The sequence below is a fragment of the Grampus griseus genome (genome assembly GCF_964374135.1).
Source record: "Grampus griseus genome assembly, chromosome: 13".
In the NCBI taxonomy this organism is placed as follows: Eukaryota; Metazoa; Chordata; class Mammalia; order Artiodactyla; family Delphinidae; genus Grampus; species Grampus griseus.
This window is the reverse complement of record NC_139007.1, coordinates 38,063,111-38,084,184: the sequence shown is the minus strand read 5'-3', so window position 1 is coordinate 38,084,184 and position 21,074 is coordinate 38,063,111. Positions and strand designations below refer to the sequence as shown.

At 38.0% G+C, this 21,074-nt stretch overlaps 1 protein-coding gene across 1 annotated transcript in view; it reads left to right on the top strand.

Annotated features, from left to right (window-relative positions):
* Positions 1 to 21,074, top strand: part of SEC63 (SEC63 homolog, protein translocation regulator) — a 71,282-nt gene that overhangs the window by 9,548 nt on the left and 40,660 nt on the right. Inside the window, exons 2-4 of the mRNA XM_082668523.1 lie at positions 11,630 to 11,729; positions 17,943 to 18,057; positions 19,614 to 19,726. Coding sequence (XP_082524649.1) covers positions 11,630 to 11,729; positions 17,943 to 18,057; positions 19,614 to 19,726 — 328 coding nt within the window. The remainder of the gene's footprint in view (positions 1 to 11,629; positions 11,730 to 17,942; positions 18,058 to 19,613; positions 19,727 to 21,074) is intronic.

Here is a 21,074-nt window from a genome sequence, read left to right as displayed (position 1 = left end):
CTAAGGATATAGTTCTAAATACTCATAGGACCAAAGAAAGATACTGTGATATTGTGACTTATAAAAATATGTTTTGGTCATCTGAATGACCAGATGTATGGTTCTTGTATATATTTGGCCTTTGTCCACAGTTCCTGCTCACAACTTCCAAAATCCTTGGAATTTCCTAAGTGTTAAGAGTGATACAGGTATCTTTTGTTATGTGAATGAGGTGACTTTTGGAAGCACTGAAAAGGGACCCTGCTGGTCACCAGGAGAACCAACCATGTGATAAGGGGGTTGGAACTTTCAGTCCTACCCCTGATCTCCAGGGATGGTAGAGGGGCTAGGGATTGAGCTCAAATGCCAATGGCCAGTGGTTTAATCAACCGTGCCTATATGAAGCCTCTATAAAACCCCAAAAGGATAGGGTTCAGAGAGGCTTCTGGGTTGGTGCACACATGGAGATTTTGGGAGAGAGGTGCACCTAGAGAGGGCATGGAAGCTCCTCACCCTTTCCCCAAACCTTGCTCTATGCATCTGTTCCATTTGGCTTTTCCTCAGTTGTATCCTTTTATAGTAAACCGGTGATATAGTAAGTGAAATGTTTCTCTGAGTTCTGTGAGCCACTTTAGCAAATTAATCAAACCAAAGGAGGAGGTGGTTGGAACCGCCCAGTCTATAACCTGGGCTTGCGACTGGCATCTAAAGTAGGGGGGCATGGATGTACAGTCTTGTGGGACTGAGCCCTCAACCTGTGGAGTCTGATGCTAACTCTGGGTAGATAGTGTCAGAACTGAGTTGAATTTTCGGACACCTAGCTGGTATTCCAAGAATTACTTGTCGAAGGTGTGGGGACCCTCCCCACCCCTGCGTTGGAAATTGAGTCTCAGAACATCCTATTTAAATGCCCATAATACCAAAAAATCAGAAACAATTTGTATGTCGAATTATAGGATGGTAGGTATATTATGGTGTCAATTCATTTGGTTATTAGTAGTCATTAAATGATGTTTACATTGAGTTTCTAAACATGGGAGATATTTAGAAATTAAAAATTACAGGTAATGTGATTTTAACACAAACTTTAGCTTTATGTGTTTGTGTCTGTCAGTTTGTACGCTGGTACATTATAGAGTGCTGCCCTTAAATTAGCATTTGTATGTCCTGCTTGTTCTTCTGTCTGAGAAACTATCTCTTGGGCATCTGCTGCACTGGGGAGAAGTAGTAGATGTCATCATTACTGCAGAAGTGTTCTTGAGGGCCTTGATTGAAGCAGCCCCACAGCCCTCTGATTGAGGGAAGCACATTGCCCCTAGAAATTAGTTGCTGGAATTATCTTGTTCGTAGAGAAGTCTTTCCTGAGTATGTAACTTCAACCTTGCCAACTTTCCTTTCTTCCTTCCTCCTTCCCAGATGTTCTCTGAAAGAGGACTACAAAAGAAACACATTAAAATGTTATTATTGATTATTATCTGGGTGTCAGAATGGTGAATACTTTCTTCCTTCTGCTCTTATGTATATGTTCAGTTTACTGTATGAATTTGTATTAATGTCTAAAAGCTTATTCAAAGAATCTTTGGCTAGATTGGCTATGATGGAATGAGCCAATCATAGCCATAGAAGGAGGAAGACATTCTCTGTACCTCTTATGTCTGCAGGCCCTTTCAGCTCAGTGAATTGTCTTTACTTTGGGGTATGTAGTGTTTAAGGTCCCAGTGGGACATATATCCTTGTGTGTTTTTTTTTTAAATTAATTAATTTTATTTTTATTTTTGGCTGTGTCGCGTCTTTGTTGCTGCGTGCGGGCTTTCTCTAGCTGCGGTGAGTGGGGGCCACTCTTCGTTGCAGTATGCGGGCTTCTCATTGCAGTGGCTTCTCTTGTTGCAGAGCACAGGCTGTAGGTGCACAGGCTTCAGTAGTTGTGGCTCGTGGGTTCTAGAGCGCAGGCTCAGTGGTTGTGGTGCACGAGCTTAGTTGCTCCGCGGCACGTGGTATCTTCCCGGACCAGGGCTTGAAGCCTGTGTCCCCTGCATTGGCAGGCGGGTTCTTAACCACTGCCCCACCAGGGAAACCCCATCCTTGTGTTTTAAATTGCCTTTTTTTTTTTTAAAGCTAGTATTTCTTTACTGTGACAGTATTTGAGTTTCTCTATTTCTTTTTCTCTTGTTTTGTCTTAGAAATAATTAACCTTTGACTTGGGCTATGGATTATCACTTGAGATAAAGGTGAAAAGAAAAATAGAGTGGTAATGGTAGAGGAATGGATGAAGAGTAAGGTAGCTAAGAGAGTAGCTGTGCTGTTGGCTGATGAGATGGCAGGGTAGAGAGGACCCTTTAATAGGGTCTTGGGTCATGTTTGAGAGTATGCTAAGGAGACATAGCATCCTTCTCGGGGACCCATTTGCAGCACACTATAGTTCATTTAGAATTCTCCACTATCTTGCACCTCTAGTTCAGTTTAAGAAATGTAATTTGAGGGACTTCCTTGGTGGTCCAGTGGTAAAGAATCTCCCCTGCAATGCAGGGGACGCGGGTTTGAGATCCCTGGTCGGGAAACTAAGATCCCACATGCTGTGGGGCAACTAAGCCTGCGCGCCACAACTAGAGAGCCTGCGTGCCACAAACTATATAGCCCACGAGCTGTGGAGCCCGCGCCACAACTAGAGAAGAGAAAACCTGCACGCCACAACTAGAGAAAAGCCCATGTGCCGAAGCAAAAGATCCTGCATGCTGCAACTAAGACCCGATGCAGCCTAAATAAATAAATAAAATCTGTTAAAAAAAAAAAAGAAATGTAGCTTGAAATGAATCGTTCCTGCAGTTGAGACTCCCCTTCTTTCCTTAGTATTATCTTCTGGCTTAGAGACAAACGGCTCACAAAAACCCCTGTGTCCTACAGATATGAGGGATGGTTTGCTTTTCTTTTGGATCGTGACACTTCTGTAGCAAATTGAGCTAAAACAAACGAAAAAGAACTGGTTTACCATCCCCTCCCCCTCAAATTTATGTGCTACATTGCCTTGTCCCACACTCTTTAATACTGAAGTCCTTGTGGCGGTTTTATTTGTAGTACTTTTTTTTTTGCGGTACGCGGGCCTCTCATTGTTGTGGCCTCTCCCGTTGCGGAGCACAGGCTCTGGACGCGCAGGCTCAGCGGCCATGGCTCACAGGCCTAGCCGTTCCACGACATGTGGGATCTTCCCAGACCGGGGCACGAACCCGTGTCCCCTGCATCAGCAGGCGGACTCTCAACCACTGCGCCACCAGGAAAGCCCTGTAGTACTTTTTTTTAAAAATAAATTTTTATTGTTTTTTTTGTTGTTGTTTGTTTGTTTTGGGCCACGCCGCATGGCTTGCGGGGTCTTAGTTCCTCCACCAGGGATTGAACCCGGGCCACGGCAGTGAAAGCTCCGAGTCCTAACCACTGGACCGCCAGGGAATCCCTGGTCTGTAAACTTCTGTTTCAGAAGTTTAGAGGTGTCATCTAATCAGTTGTTTTTAGCTACTCCTTGTTCTTAAATATTTTGACTTGAATTTCTTCGTATTACATTTTCTGCTTCGGAGATATAGTCTGGTCTGGTTAAGTTAATGAGAATAGGGTCATAATATATTTTAGCTGCTTTTGAGAATTGTCAAGGCAATCTAACTATTCTTTGATTAGGAAAGACAGTTAAAGTGATTATGTGCACAGGCCTATGAATTTAAACCTGGGCACAAGTCTCATCTGTATTCTTTAGTGGTTATTTGCAATTCCTTTGGTACCGTCTGTAACTTTGGGCAAGTTACTTAACCTCACTGAGCCTCAGGTTTTTTCATTTTGTTTTGAAGTATAATCATCCATCCATACATACGTACCCCCAGGGTGGTTGGGAGGTCTAAATGAGGTAATTAAAACATTCAACAAATATTTGTTAAGCACCTACTATTTGCCAGGCATTATGTTAGGCAATGGAATATGGGAGTGAACAATATAGACAGGATCCCTGCTCTCTTGAAGGTTACATCTTAGTGTGGGGGAGATGATTGACATCTAAACAAATAAACAAACAAAATCAGATAGTGATAAATACTGTGTAGAGAAGTAGAATATTCAGAGAAAATTTTCCTGAGAAAGTTTCTTCAAGCTGAGTGACAAAAGGGAGCCAGCCATTCAAAGATCTGATTTGAGTGGAAAAGCCTGTTTCAGGCTGGGGAAACAGTGTTCAAAGTCTTCAAGGGAAGAAAGAGTTGGACATATTCCAGGAACAGAGAAGAACAAAGTGGCAAGAGTGTGGCAGGTGAGGAGAAGAATCAGGGATAAAGTCAGAGAGGGAGCTGGGATGCTGATAATGTCTGTAAGCCTGGTACGAAGCTTAGATTTTATTTTAGGTGCAGTTGGAAGCTATTGAAAGTTTCTAAGCAGAGAAGTTGTCAAGGTCTCCTATTTCTTAATGAGGTGAAAAAAGTTTTTTGGCCAGCATGGATATATACCCTTTAAAGGATGAAGTCGTATCTACTTAAAATATTTAAAAATCATATACTGTAAAATATAGTACTTAAAAATACAATTTTATCCCCTTACATTTCAGGAAACAATTATTTTCAAACTCCTCATGTATTCAACCTCAGTGTCTTTGTGATCACCAGAGGTATTTTAGGAGTCATCTAACAGTTTTTCAGAATGTATATGTTTCATCTACGTTTGTGATATAGCACTTTTGGGCTCTGAATATGATACCATCACTGGAAATTTTATTCCAAGCCACAAGTGCAGTATTATATAACATTAGGTGTTTGATCATCCTGTAAGTATATATTTTTAATCTCCATAATGTAGCCACTTGCTAAATTTTTTAAGTGGTCTTTACAAAGGTTGCTTACAATGACAGCTTAACACTTGTAATTGTGAGATATACCCCCAGGGATAATTATGGAATATCTTAATATTTTTGCCTTCAGATGACCTCTGAAGTGTGCTAAACTACTATTAATTGAGATTGTTGTGGGCTTTCTTCCTCCAGCTTTTTTTTGTTGTCTGGCTTTTTTCTTCTTTTAAAATAATCAAGCTCCCCAACCTCCCCCTCCCTCAAGGTGTTCATAAGTACTCAAATATATAGTGATTCTCTTTGCCTGAAGGATACTTGTAGGGGAATGGAAAAAGAGAATTGTTGCCTTATCACCTCTGTTTATTCTCCCAACCTTTCCTTTCTTCTCCCTGTGTCCCTTGTCTTCAGGCTATAGCATTCAGCTGCTTTCCATGACCCCGCTATAGCCATGTGTTTTGGTGTGTGTGTGTTTAATATTGTCTCCAGTGGGGAGGTGCTCTTGGCATCTAGTGGGTAGAGACCATAATGCTGCCAAACATACTCTAATACACAGGGCAGCTCCCCACAACTGTTACCTAGTCCAAAATCCATAGTGCTGAGCTGAAAAACTGCTCTATAGTACTCGTTTCAGTACTCTAAAGGGAAAATAAAATTGAGGTGGGTAAGCATATGGTATAGTTGTATGCTGCTGTCCAGTCAAGCACCAGCTGAATCTATTTGAACCACTTGGTTTGTATTGGTTTGCACTTACGTTGCACTTATATAATCCTTAGGCATTCCTGAGGATTATGAACTTTGGTTCTGGTGGGGTGGTTCTACTCTGATCCAAACATTTTCAGCTGCTTTCTGGGTTTCCTTCTCTGTTGCCAGGGTATGCATAGGGGGGTAGGTGGCAACTGAACCCAGGTTTCTGAAATCCTTCCAATTTAGGTAATCTGTGATTGTGTGCACTGGGTGGTAGTGATGGTGAGTAGCGTTAAATGTCTTATCTATCCCAAATCCAAACAGTTCTGACCTGGCCTTGAGAATGACACACTATGGCTAACTATTCAGATTCAGGTTAAGAGCATAACAGAAGCTTTAGTTTCTCTTAGTCTGTTTTGAGATTAGGGTGACTAGGTAAGCGATAGTTTTGGAGGTCTGGAGCACTGAATTCTCAGTTTTTCATTTCCAAATGATCATTTTCATGCCTTTTCTATTTTGAAGTATTCTAGGAACCAAACTGCACTATTACAGTGAAACGTGTTTTCCTGTTTTTTTAAATAAAAGAACGAAATTGTCCCAACAACGAGTGAGCCAGGGTCATCACATTGAGGTAATAATATATTCTCAACTAGCTGCAGAGAGACTTTGGGTAGCTAGAAAACTGATATATAATGTCTTCTAGACTTTTTGGGGTATTGAATATAACCTTTTGATTCTTGGTACTATTTTCTTGGACCCCTTAAGGGATTTAGGAATAGTTTTTAGGAGTCACTGAATTTTAGAAAGAAGTGTGGTACATTTTTTTCTTTTAAGTAAATTATGTTATCTCTATATCATTTAGCTTTATTAATTTTAGTAATCTATTTTGCAAGGTATATTCTAAAATTTATTTCTCAGTGATTTTTATAATCCTCAAAATATATTGATATATTTATTTGAACTGAAAAATGAAGTCAGACTTTTTGGACCAAGTTTGGTTTGCCTGATTGGTTTAACAGTGAGGACTGCCTTTGTCAGTTAGGTTATGGAGCATGTTTCTTCTATAAATTGAATAACTGAAGATAATCTGCAACTTCCAAGTTTTGAAAAAACATACTTAAAGTAAAAGATAAAGCTATTTTACCTAACATTGTGCCATTATTGACAACAGTGTACTTTTTATTTTTAAAACTAAGTTTCAGTGTTTAGAGTTTCAACTCTTTGAACATATGGGATATTTACAAGTTGCTTATAAGTGAAAGCGTAACGGATATTTTACTCTTATTTTAGTAGTTTGTCAATTTGTAATATTTATGTTGCCTTGATAACACACATACGGATAAAAGTAGCAGCAGAAATTTTAGCACATAAAAAACCTTATGGATGTGTTAAACTTCACTGTGGTGAAATTACTGATGTTCTTTGGTCATGCGTGCCAAAGCATTTGGAAGTGAAGTGTCTTGATGTCTGCAACTTATTCTAAAAAAAGGGGAGAGGGAGGGAAAGAAGGAACTAGAGATAAAGCCAAGAGTTGCAGAATGTTAATAGTTGGTGGGTTTAGGTGAAGGGTATTGTTCATTGTAATATTCTTTCAACTTTTCTGAAGGCTTGAAAATTTTCAATATAAAAATTTGGGAAAAATAGTCACAGGGAATAAAACAAATTAACTTGAAGAAGTATGTGTCAGTATTATAAGAAATGACTTACCAGGATAAAAATATATTACATTAGGATAAAATTATGTGGGGGAAGTAGAATGAAGAGCTTGTTCATAAATTTCTGTAAATGGATGATGGTGGATATGAAATTGCCATTATGATTTTTAGATTTCATTGATACATTTAAAAGCAATGAAACTATTTTATTTTAAAATATCAACTTATGTCAGAAACAACATCTTTTGCAACTCTTCAAACTTACGATGAAAATTTTAGATGTCAAATTAGAACTCTACAAGAGGGTAGATGATTTTTTTTTTTTTTTTTTTTTTTTTGCGGTATGCAGGCCTCTCACTGTTGTGGCCTCTCCCGTTGCGGAGCACAGGCTCCGGACGGCGCAGGCTCAGCGGCAATGGCTCACGGGCCTAGCCACTCCGCGGCATGTGGGATCTTCCTGGACCGGGGCACGAACCCGTGTCCCCTGCATCGGCAGGCAGACTCTCAACCACTGTGCCACCAGGGAAGCCCGAGGGTACATGATTTTTAAAAAATTCTTTTGTAGTAAGCAGGCACACAGGTTTGAAGACCGGATCTGGCTAACATTCTTTCAGCTCTTTAGGTTCTAGGAATATGGTGCTAAGGGGGGTTCACTCAGTTATATTACAGACTGACAGATCATTCTGCATTACAGGTGGATATGACTGTTGTAGCAAAGGCACTGTATAGCTTGTGAAGCACAACCATAATAACCTGCCCCCAAGCCTGGACTACTCCCGTGGACATACAAACTTCATGATTGCTGAGAGCAATCATCATATGTTGTTATTTTTTTTTAAATCACAGAATTGTTTTATGACCTTGTAATTTCCCTTTTCTATAAATGTGAATAATTTCTTTAAAAACTATATTATAAGTTAATGACATTACTTAGGTAATTTTTGCTGGCCATGAAACTAGTAATTCTATAAACTAGAAGTTGATAAATGAATTTCTTTTTATTCTAAGTGCCTTTAAAAAACTCTCAAAGTACTTTACTTTTTTTTTCTTTTCCATTATGGTTTATTACAGGATATTAAATATAGTGCCCTGTGCTACACAATAGGACCTTGTTGTTTATTCTATATATAATAGTTTGTATCTGCTGTTCCCAAAGTCCCAATCCATTCCTCCTTGTGGAGGGACTTTACTTTTTTTTTTTTATGGTACACGGGCCTCTCACTGTTGTGGCCTCTCCCGTTGCGGAGTACAGGCTCCAGAAGTGCAGGCTCAGCGGCCATGACTCACGGGCCCAGCCACTCCGCGGCATGTGGGATCTTCCCGGACTGGGGCACGAACTCGTGTCCCCCGCATCGGCAGGCGGACTCTCAACCGCTGCGCCACCAGGGAAGCCCAAAGGACTTTACTTTTGATAGTTACTTTGACTTGAGGTCATTAGTATAGAATTTTGGAATGTGTACTATGAATATTGAGTGGTGCTGGATATTACTGTGTTACTGTGTAAACTATACCCCATAGTACTTACTGATTATTTAAATATTCTGCTAAAAGGTTAAGATATAAATTTTGGATTGGAAGAGTGAGGCATACAAGGTGCGTGTATACGTCGTGCAAGACTTTGGGGGCTGAAAACCATGTGTACTTTCTCTTGGACAGAAACGTTGGGAGAATATTATTCCTTTGAATAGATCAAGCCATGTGGTTAATAGAGACTTCAGCATGTTCTTATAACATGTTTCCTTGGTTTCATACTTAAAATGGGAGACTTAATTTAATGAAATCCAGATTAAAAAATCACCCGTGGTGTTTTCAAAAGTGTCCATAATTTAACTGTGAAAATCAGAAAATTTACATTACTACCATTTCATTTTCAGACCTATTCAAGTTTTGTCACTTGTCTCAATGATGTCCTTTATGGCATATGATCCATTTCAGAATCACACATCATCATATTTAATTGACATGTTTCTTTAGTCTCCTTCAGTCTGGAACAGTTCTTTAGTTTTTCCTTGACTTTAAAGATCATAGGCCAATTATTTTGTAGAATGGACCTGAATTTTGGTTGTCTGGTATTTTCTCATTATTAGATTCAGGTTATGTATCTTAGAGAAGAATTTCACAAAACTGATTCTGTGTTCTTCTCATTGCATTCTGTTAGATGGTATATGATTGCATTTTGTCTCATTGCTGGTGATGTTCACCGATCACCTGAAAATGTTGTCCACCAGATTTTTTGTATTAGTTTCCTATCATTGCTGTAACAAACCACAACCTTAGTGGCTTAATATTACACAAATTTATAGTTTTGGAGGCCAGACTTCCAAGGGTGGTTTTACTGGGCTAGTGATTGTGTTGGCAGGGCAGGTTCTTTCTGCAGGGTTTAGAATAGAATCCTTGCCTTTTCCAGCTTCTGGAGACAGCCTGTATTCTTTGGTTTGTGACCTCTCCTTCCATCTTCAAAGAACATCACTCCAACCTCTGCTTGCATTGTTACATCATCTTCTCTTTGACCCTCCTGCTTCCTTATAAGGACCCCTGTGATTATATTGGGATCACCCAGATAATATAGGATAATCTTCCCATCTCAAATCTTTAATTTAGTCACATCTGTGAAGTCCCTTTTGCCATGTAAGATAATATATTCACTGGTTCTGGGTTTTAGGATGTGGTGGACATCTTGACGGGGGCAATTATTCAGCCTATCACACTTCCCCACTGTAAAATCATTCTTTCCCTTTTGTAATATTTTGTGGGAAGATACTTGGATCTCTGGTTCCCATTAGCAGAGAATGCTATTTAGAAATCAAGATCTGGGTGCTAGGTGTGCTCACTGCTATTGAGATGTCATTGTTCCTAGGCTCACTTAATAGAGTTAGAGAATGTGTATGTATGTGTATAGATCTACATCTATATTTCTATATTAAAAGATATTAACTAGTTCTTACTCATATCTTCAGTTCCACTCTAATACCACAGAGTTACTTCATGTTTTCTAATTTTTCACATATGTAACTCCCTTCTCTGACAGTGAAAAACTGACTGCAGTTATCCTTAATATATTAACTTACTTGATAATTCTCCCTGCATATTACCAGTCTCCTTTTCTGCCACCACCCCTCCCCCTACATGGATCCTTCTTCACCACACCTGTTTCTGATACCTCCTGCCACATAGCTCTCTCATGTGGATTCTTTCCTGGAAGCATGGTGATAACAGGGTTGGTGGGCTTCTTATATGGCAGCTTTGGAACATTCTATTATATGCAAAGTTCTTTTACTTACCTGAGATCTCATTTAAGGACTTTGGTTTTGTAGTTTTTTAATATTGTGAAAAAATTTTTATTTAGTATTAAGCAGCTGGACTCAGTTGAGATGATCTCAGTTTTGTTGGCAACATCCAAAGCATCATAGTCAGTAGCCAGTCGAACATACCTTCTTCTCTCCATCAGCCCTGATCAGGGTGTTGACCTTGGCCATGTCAATGTTGTAGAGCTTCTTCATAGACAGTTTGATCTGGTGCTTGTTGGCTTTGACATTCATAATGAACCCAGGTGTATTGCTGTCTTCTGTCTTCTTCATGACCAACTCCCTGCTCAAGGGGAACTTAATGATGACATAGTGGTTAAGCTTGTCGCTCTTCCAAGGATAAACGGGCTGCCTTCGGGGTGTCTTGAGCCACCCAGAAAGTGGGTAACATGCAGTCTTCTTTTTGTGTGTGTGTGGATATGGATGCTTTTTAGCACTGCCTTCTTGGCCTTCCAAGCTTTTGTTTTTGTCTTTGGCTTTGGAGTGGCATGGGCTTCTTTCTTTGCTTTCTATATGCCATCTTCATGAAAAGGTAGATTTTTATTTTAAAACTTACCTAATTTTTTTTTTAAACTTGGGAGAGTTATTCAAACCAAGTGATTGTAGTGAGCTTAGTAAAACAGTATATGATATGTTGGCTTTGGTTTAATTCCTTTTTAATTGAATTGCAGACTTTTCCCTGGGGACTAAAATAATACCTTTTGTTATAACTCTTATATAAACCTATTTTAACTTCTTAAGGGTTTGGGTGACTTTTCTCATTTAACATAATTATTTTCATATTTGAAGACTATCATTTCTGCTTGGCTTCCTTAATAAAGTGCACGTTCCAACTATTTTGCACTTTTTGTTACTTTTATAGCAGAAGGGAAAGGAGGAGAGAAATTCTCAGAAATTACTGATTATATAACTAAATATTTCGGGTTCAAGTCAGTTTTTAATTTTTTCAGTTAGAAGTTAAGTCTCACATGAAAAATGATTGCCTGGTAGTTGAATAAAATTTTCCAGATAGATCATTTGTTCTAAGTGGTAGAAAATTTAGCCTATCTTGTGAATTTTTCTTAAAAGTTTAAGTAGAGAGTACTTTGTTCCAATATAATATTAGCATGATAATGAAGGTTAGTATGGTTTTAACTCTGGTTTTGCCTTCACTGTGGAAATCGTTGAACTTATCACCTTATTTTTCTTTCTTTTGACAGAGCAAAATCGATTAAAGAATATCAGAAAAGTATATGGAAGATGTATGTGGTATCGTTTACGGTTATTAAAACCTCAGCCAAATATTATTCCTACAGTAAAGTAAGTAATTGATTTCAGTAAAAAACATACTTAGTGCTTACTCTTTGCTAGGTATCATATAAAATAGGGGTATAATGATGAATAAAAACATGTGTTTGTAAAGAAATTGTAACCTTAGTAGGGGTAAGATGTGATTAGTAAATTTGAGAACAGTCTGAACAGAGAATGGTTTAGAAGTTCAAAAGAGAGAGAGTGTACTTCTGACTTGGGGGAGGAGGGGAGAAAGAGAAGTCAAATCTTGAAGGAAGATCTTGTATATCTTGTGTCAGGATTTGAATTTTGTCTTAAAGACTATGGAGGAATCTTTAAAAGGTTATCGAAAGCATGGAGGTGACAGGGTCAAGTTTGCATTTCATGGTGATTGAAGTTTTTGAGCACATACTGTGTGCCAGGGGCTGTGCTAGGATTTTATATTTTATCTCATTAGTTTTATGTTAACTTTAAGGTAGATATTTTTGCTTTTTCTCAGATGAGGAAACTGAGACTAAGAAGATGAGGTAACTTGACCAAGTTCCTGCAGCAAGAGGTGGTGGAGTAGGAACCTAGTTACCCTTTATTTTTGCAGGGCCATCTGCTTAAACAGGCCATTAGCATGTTTGAGTAGGTGTCTTTGATTTTTTGAGGCTGTCGGGTATGCTGGTTAGCCTGGGCTTTGGACCTTCACCCTAAGTCATCAATTTACAGGTAACAGATGAAACTGAGAGGAAGTGAAAGAGCTGCCATTATTGGAGGACTATATCCTGTGAATTACCTACATATATCTATCCAGTAGATAGGAGGGCAAGACCTAGCAGAGGATATTAGTAAAAGTGGATCCAGTTATTTTTAAAAATTGGTTTAGGGCTTCCTTGGTGGCGCAGTGGTTGAGAGTCAGCCTGCCAATGCAGGGGACACGGGTTCGTGCCCCGGTCCGGGAAGATCCCACATACCGTGGAGTGGCTGGGCCCGTGAGCCATGGCCGCTGAGCCTGCGCGTCTGGAGCCTGTACTCCGCAACGGGAAGAGGCCACAACAGTGAGAGGCCCGCGTACCGCAAAAAAAAAAAAAAAAAAAAAGAAAGAAAAATTGGTTTAAATGATGATGATAGTTTTCAACATATGTGCCTGGATTAGTTCTTTTGTAGAGGGAGGGAAATCTTAGCTTTGGTGTTAAGAGTTCTTCAATGGTGTGAAACTAAAAGGCAAAATTAGTGTTTACAAGAGTAGTTTCATGTTCACTATGTATTCCTTGCTATTCTCATTTTTTGTTTTGTTTTTTTAATTTATTTATTTTGGCTGCATTAGGTCATCATTGCTCACGCGGGCTTTTCTCTAGTTGCGGCAAGCAGGGGCTACTTGTCGTTGTGGTGTGTGGGCTACTTGTCGTTGCGGTGCGTGGGCTTCTCATTCAGTGGCTTCTCTTGTTGCGGAGCATGGGCTCTAGGCACGCGGGCTTTAGTAGTTGTGGCCCGTGGGCACAGTAGTTGTGGGTCGCGGGCTCTAGAGCACAGGCTCAGTGGTTGTGGCGCATGGGCTTAGTTGCTCCGTGGCATGTGGATCTTCCCGGACCAGGGCTCGAACCCATGTGCTGTGCATTGGCAGGTGGATTCTTAACCACTGCGCCACCAGGGAAGTCCTTGCTTCTCGTTTTAAATTAAACTTTTATGAGGCAGCAGGCAGATATTTTTGGCTTTCCAGCCTCTTCTGTTTTGGGCCTTGGTCAACACATTGTGGGTATCTGAACCTCAGTTTTCAAGAAAAAAACCCAACTTTGTGATGTTCTCTTTAATAATTAGTAAAGAGATTTACTTAAATAGAAGTACAGATTAATGCATGTTTAAATAAGGAAGAATTAAATAATACTGGTAAAATTTTAGATAAGGTCAGGAACCATCAAAACCTTTTTGCTACTTAACCTTGAAGCATTCTTTCAAAATTAAGTAGTCATTTTGTAATACTCTAATTTCTGGAAGTTGCTTAAAAGAAAAAACACAAGACCTCAACTTAATTACTGAAGCCGTATGTAGGGAAAATGTTTGTCTTTTAAGAGAAACCAAACATGTTTTTAAAAAATTGGGCACAGTATGATGTAATCTGTTATGTTTCTACCTTTGGTATGGCTCTCAGGAAATTAGAGCGTGGTTTTATTGGTTGTGGTAGTTTTCATCAGCCTGGGGATTCTGTCATTAACCTCTTCTCTCTTCCCTTTATTCTTTGGCTCAGAGAGCTAGATGCTACATGAAGAGCATCTAACACAGGGTGTAGTGTGTTCTAGGTGTTTTGTTCCCTTTCTCTTCTACCCTTGTTTGCTTTAAAATTTTACTTTAGTGGTTTTCAATTTTACTTTTGTCATTGTTTTTTGAGCTTTGTAGCCTTTTGGGGAAGTTCACAAAACAAAATGTGGAGTCACTAAGTTTGTGTGGAAATAAAGTATATTTTCAAGTGTTCTTTAGCATATTGAGGGTATTAGCAAACTTTGGGTTTGAGTCAAAAGTTACTGTTTTAAATTATTTTCATTATTCATAAAATAAGTAGTTATTTTGTGCTATGTATGTGTCAGGTATTATACTAGGCGCTGATATACCTGAGTAACAAATACTAACAAGTAAACAAGTGATGATAATAGAATTTAATAAGGGTTGTAAGGGGCGGGGAGGGTGTGCCATGAAAGAACAGAGGGAGGGCTCTTAACTGGCATGAGATAGAGAAGATTTCCTTGTAAGTGAGGTCCTAGTTGAAAGCTGAGACTTGGGTTAGAGTTACTAATAACAGCAAATAGCTACCATGAATTGGTTGTTTACTATCTGTGAGGCACCTTTTAGGGGCTTTACATACCTAATCTTATTTAATTCTCAGACCCACCCTAAAAGTTGGAAGTTGAATTGTAAAAGGCTAAGCAGCTTGCCAAGATCTCTAAGTTAATAAGTGGTAAAGTTGGGATTTGACTTCAGGTAGTTTTTGCTCCAGAGCCTATGTTCTTAACTACCTCTCCCTAGATAGCCAGGTAAAAGTAGGAGTATTCCAGGTAGGCCTCCCTCTTCGTCTTTGGGCATACAGATAGTATGGAAAGCAGCTTGTAGTATTGTGCCCTTAATAAGGTTTAGAACATTAATTTAGTCAGATAGAAAGAAATTTGCATCTGAGTGCCATCTCTGTTTGTTACTCTGAGGTTAGTCAGAACTGAATAGGATCCTGTCCATGTGCTCAAGGAGTTTGCAACTAGCCAGAGGAGGAAGGTCATGGTTTGTGCTTCTTTGTGACTGTAACCATGATCTCCCCATTGATCATCTTAACAAGGGTTAAGGATTGCTTCTTGGAGGATACATAATTTGAGTTGAGTCTTGAAGGATGAATATAATTTGGATATGCAGCAATGGGGAATGGGAATTCTAGGTTGAAAGACCCAAGAGCAAAAGCATAATGGTGGGAAAAGCTTAGGGGACTGTGGGATATGGGGATTTATTTTGTTTGAAATACTAGGGTGATAAAAGTAAGGAGGTAGGTTGGAAATGGATCCTGGAAACTCCAAATAAACACATTTAAGCTAGGTTCCTATCAAGAGAGCTTAAACACACGGAATGTTTTCTTTCTGTATTTGAAAATAGGTCACTTCAGTTTTGTTTGATTAGGTCTCCTATGATTCATTTATGTCTTTGTTTAACAGTTCCTACCTAATGTAACAAATTGTGATACAAAAGGTATAAAAAAATTATTCAATCTCATCATTAAAGGTAACCACCATTAAGATGATTTACCTTATTAGATAACTCCCTAACACCATACACAAAAATAAGCTCAAAATGGATTAAAGACCTAAATGTAAGGCCAGAAACTATCAAACTGTTAGAGGAAAACATAGGCAGAACACTCTATGACATAAATCACAGCAAGATCCTTTTTGACCCACCTCCTAGAGAAATGGAAATAAAAACAAAAATAAACAAATGGGACCTAATGAAACTGCAAAGCTTTTGCACAGCAAAGGAAACCATAAACAAGACCAAAAGACAACCCTCAGAATGGGAGAAAATATTTGCAAATGAAGCAACTGACAAAGGATTAATCTCCAAAATTTATAAGCAGCTCATGCAGCTCAATAACAAAAAAACAACCCAATCCAAAAATGGGCAGAAGACCTAAATAGACATTTCTCCAAAGAAGATATACAGACTGCCAACAAACACATGTAAGAATGCTCAACATCATTAATCATTAGAGAAATGCAAATCAAAACTACAACGAGATATCATCTCACACCAGTCAGAATGGCCATCGTCAAAAAATCTAGAAACAAATGCTGGAGAGGGTGTGGAGAAAAGGGAACACTCTTGCACTGCTGGTGGCAATGTGAATTGGTGCAGCCACTATGGAGAACAGTATGGAGGTTCCTTAAAAAACTACAAATAGAACTACCATATGACCCAGCAATCCCACTACTGGGCATACACCCTGAGAAAACCATAATTCAAAAAGAGTCATGTACCAAAATGTTCATTGCGGCTCTATTTACAATAGCCCGGAGACGGAAACAACCTAAGTGTCCATCATGGGATGAATGGATAAAGAAGATGTGGCACATATATACAATGGAATATTACTCAGCCATAAAAAGAAACGAAATTGAGCTATTTGTAATGAGGTGGATGTGGATGGACCTAGAGTCTGTCATACAGAGTGAAGTAAGTCAGAAAGAGAAAGACAAATACTGTATGCTAACACATATATATGGAATTTAAGAAAAAAAATGTCACGAAGAACCTAGGGGTAAGACAGGAATAAAGACACAGACCTACTAGAGAATGGACTTGAGGATATGGGGAGGGGGAAGGGTAAGCTGTGACAAAGCGAGAGAGTGGCATGGACATATATACACTACCAAATGTAAAATAGATAGCTAGTGGGAAGCAGCCACATAGCACAGGGAGATCAGCTCCAGCTCGGTGCTTTGTGACCACCTAGAGGGGTGGGATAGGGAGGGTGGGAGGGAGGGAGACGCAAGAGGGAAGAGGTATGGGAACATATGTATATGTATAACTGATTCACTTTGTTATAAAGCAGAAACTAACACACCATTGTAAAGCAATTATACTCCAATAAAGATGTTAAAAAAAAAGATGATTTACCTTCTATATTTTTACTTATAATAAACTTTTATTTACAAAGAATAGGATTATATTATACATACAGCTTTGAAAGCTGTTTTTCTAATTTAACAGTACAAGGTAGATAATCTTCCACAGCAAATATTTTTAGTGTCTAGATAGTATCTCTCTATGGATGTACTGTTATTTATCTTTTCAGTACTGTATTGATGGACATTTATGTGTGTATGTTTTCAGCTATGAATTATACCTGTAACCACCCTTTTATACTTTATAAACTTAATTTTAGTTTATTTCCTTCTAAATTTCTTGAAGTGGAATAGATGATAGTTAAAAAGGTATATACTTCTTTAGGGCTTTTGATAACCTTATTGCCAGATATTCCTTTAGAGTGTAGAATGTATGAGAGTTCCTTTTTACCTTAGCCTCTCCAACACTGATAATATCAATCTTTTAAATATTTTTACTAAATAGAACATATTGAGGAGAAAAGAAATTAGTTTTTTTTCAAACTATATGTTCTTTTATATCTTTTTTTAACCTGTTATGCACGTCTTTCTATATCTGTTAGCTAAAAATGTTCTATTGTGTGGCTATATCTTGGTTTATTTAATTAGTCTCCTATAAATGGTTTATTGAATTAGTTCCTTATAAATGGACATTTAAGGTTGTTTCCAAATTTTTACTGTTATAAACAAGGCTACTTATTCATCTTTGCACAATTGACCCATTATTTTTCATAGTTTATCTTACTAAAAGTGTAATTACAAGGTCAAGAGCAATTCTTTTTTACATTAAATGGTTAACTGAATACTAAGTATTAATATATTTTGATCTAATGGAATGGGTCCAATAAGTTAATGAGTACATTAACTTCTTACTTAAAATTCTGCAAATAGTAACTGAGAGAATATTATATGCCAGGCACTGCTAGGTTCTAGAGAATTCAAAGGTGAAAAAAGATGCAGTCCTTATTGTGTCTTACAATCCAGTGGTTATAGAATTTGAGTCAATAGCACAGTGACATGAGACTACTTAAGATCGTTTTATGCCTTGCCATAGTGTCTTTAGAATCTTAAAGGAAAACCATATAGTTGTATTTATTTATACTTCACTTATCTTTTTTCTAAACAGGAAAATAGTTCTGCTTGCAGGATGGGCATTGTTATTATTCCTTACATACAAAGTTTCCAAAACAGACCGAGAATATCAAGAATACAATCCTTATGAAGTATTAAATTTGGATCCCGTAAGTAGTATTTTATATAGTCCCTTGAAAATACTCTGGGCCCACAGCCTAAAAGAAATTGAGCTGTGCCTAAAGAAATCAGACTCTGGTCAGTTAAAAAAGATACCTAATCCATTATTATTCTAATGCATATATGTTTTTTTGGTTGTTTTTTCTTTGTGGTACGCGGGCCTCTCATTGTTGTGGCCTCTCCCGTTGCGGAGCACAGGCTCCGGACGCGCAGGCTCAGTGGCCGTGGCTCACGGGCCCAGCCGCTCCGCGGCATGTGGGATCCTCCCGGACCGGGGCACGAACCCGTGTCCCCTGCATCGGCAGGCTGACTCTCAACCACTGCGCCACCAGGGAAGCCCCAGCATATATTTTTTAAGCCACAGATGTTGATTGCCATCCTATTAAGAGTTGGTTTGTAATTGCTAAAATGTAAAAATATCTGAAGATGAGATGAGAAGTTAGTATATTTTTAAAAGACATTTCTAAGGTTGGTTTAATGCAAAGTTAGAAGCAGGAGGTCTATTTATGTTAGTTGGATGGGACCCTGTGTTAGTTGACACTAAGGCAGTGTGTTGGTGTCTTTGTCATAGAAATTCAGGTTAATCTTGAGTGTACCTGTTAGCTGACTTTCTTGATTGAACTTGAGTGATGGGTCGCAGTAGAAAATTGGTCTTTTAAGTTAATCAGTGGAAAGTTAGAACTGAAATGAATGCTAGCGATCATCTACCCTTTTTTTCTCATGGAGAAAATGAGGCCTGGAAAATTTGTGTTTTGTCTGGGGTCCCATAACTTCTTAGTAACAAAGGTGAATCTAGTGCCCTTTCCATTTTTTCTGCCATACTACTTTTTTTTTTACTTCTAGTCTCTCCTCAGTAGATGGCTTGATCCAGAGACTCATATGATACACAGTAAGGAGTGTGTTAATCTTGTAGTTTTCTGCTTTGTAGAAGAAAAGTTTGCATATCATCTGAGTTTTCTTATTGTGATGATCATGGTTATCAAGAGGGATTTTTTAAGATTAAAAGGTTTGGGGGCAATTTAATGCCATAAAAAATCAATGTGAAAAATTTATTCATAGAAATTGAATCTAATTAGGAAACAACTAAGGTAAACTTATTAAGTATTTACTTAACATTAAAATATTGACAAGCAGGTGAAACCAGAAATTCTTCAGATTTTTTTCTTAGAAAGGAAGTTAACCTTTGATTTGAGATTTTTTTCAGCCAGACTTAATTTACTGTGATCATTCTTTGGTATTTAAATGTCACTATCATTTTATTTTCTTTAAATGGCATTATATAGTATCAGTCTAAAATTGTCGGTGCCTAGGGTACTGCGTGGCACATACTAGGTGCTCAATAAAATAAAATATCTTGGACAAAATGAATATTTTTATTTTAAAAATATGTGGGTGAAATTTATAGGACAAGGTATATATAGGATGAAAACTTCATTTTCTGTTTCTGAAAATATTGAGTAGTTCAATATTTTAAGTTCAAAGTGGGATGGATTATGTTTTTACAGCATTGTGCTTATTTTTACTAAAACAAAGCCTTTTCTTTTAGGGGGCGACAGTAGCAGAAATTAAGAAACAGTATCGTTTGCTGTCACTTAAGTATCATCCAGATAAAGGAGGTGATGAAGTTATGTTCATGAGGATAGCAAAAGCTTATGCAGCGTAAGTATTATAGGACCCGTTACACATTTTTAAGAGTGGTAAAGATAGTTTTCTATTTGAATAAAGTAGTAATAAAATAGTTGTCATACACTTTTATTAAGCGCCTCATATGTTGAGTCTATCATTTATGGAACTACCTGGCAACCCTGAAGTGTTAATTTAGCCAAACCTTAATTTTAAATAACTTACAGTAGTGCTTTTGCCATGTAAGTTGGTTAAATTAAGTAATAAGTGATGTGTTAATTGAGCTATTTTCAAAGCATCCTGATTAGAAGAGATATACTTGCACCTTGTTTTCATTTCTAGGCTTTTTGTTAGGCTAGATCTATTTCTCTTATTTTGGCTTATAGCTTGTCTCATTTAAACTATAAACTAAAGATGAGTTTAATTTTGGGGAAACAGGATAGGGTATATAAAATTTGAAGTAATTCCTTGAGTATTAATATTACAAGAGTTAAAAAGTTAGCTGGACTCTTCAGGAATCATAGATATATCCCACACAGCTCTTATGTTGAATTAAAGAGTAAAATACAGACAAGATGTTATCTGTTTTTTGAGGACTCGGTGATGTATATAATTTTGTAAGCTAACTTAAAAAATATAAGTAAATAATAGGATATGCAGATATAATAGCAGGCTGTGAAAGTGGAATGTGAATGACAAAAGTTTGGGAAATATCATCTTACGCATTTTTGTGCGTAATAAAAATATATTGACCGTGTCTCCTCTCTGCCTAGCCTGCCCCCCCTTTGTGGATTGCTTGTTATCTATGTGAATATGATTCTGTAATAAAGCAATACTTTCAGGAGCTTCTGAAGTGTATACTACATTTTCTTTTCTACGCAGCAGATGTCCTCCAGATTGCTGTCTTTCAGCTGGTGTCTCCTTTTCCCCTTTTTTCAGTGTCTCCTTTAAGCATTTACCCTTGTTGCACAAGTATTGCAGTGCCTTAGTTGCTGTCTTCAGGTAATTTAAGAAGAACTGAAGATTTCCAGAGGAAGTCAGATAGCCTTGGTTTCCCTGTACAATTGTCCACCCGACCCAGAGCTTTAGCTATTGTTTCTTTCAACTTTCTGTCTCCTAATCAGATTCTTTTCCCCAAAATAATTAGTAGTTTTAATTTTAGTGCTTTTGGTACAGTTATTTTTTTTTCCCCCCTGAGTTTTCAGGTATTGTAACACTTTCAAGTTCATGATTTTGTTCTCAGGTTACTGGAAATCTGACTCTATGATGTATGGTCACTATTCTAAGAAGTACAGAAGAATAATATATGGCCTTTGGTTTTAACTCAGTTACATGTTCAAGATGTAGAATGTTTTGTATGTAAAATGTCTTAAATAGTTGATGG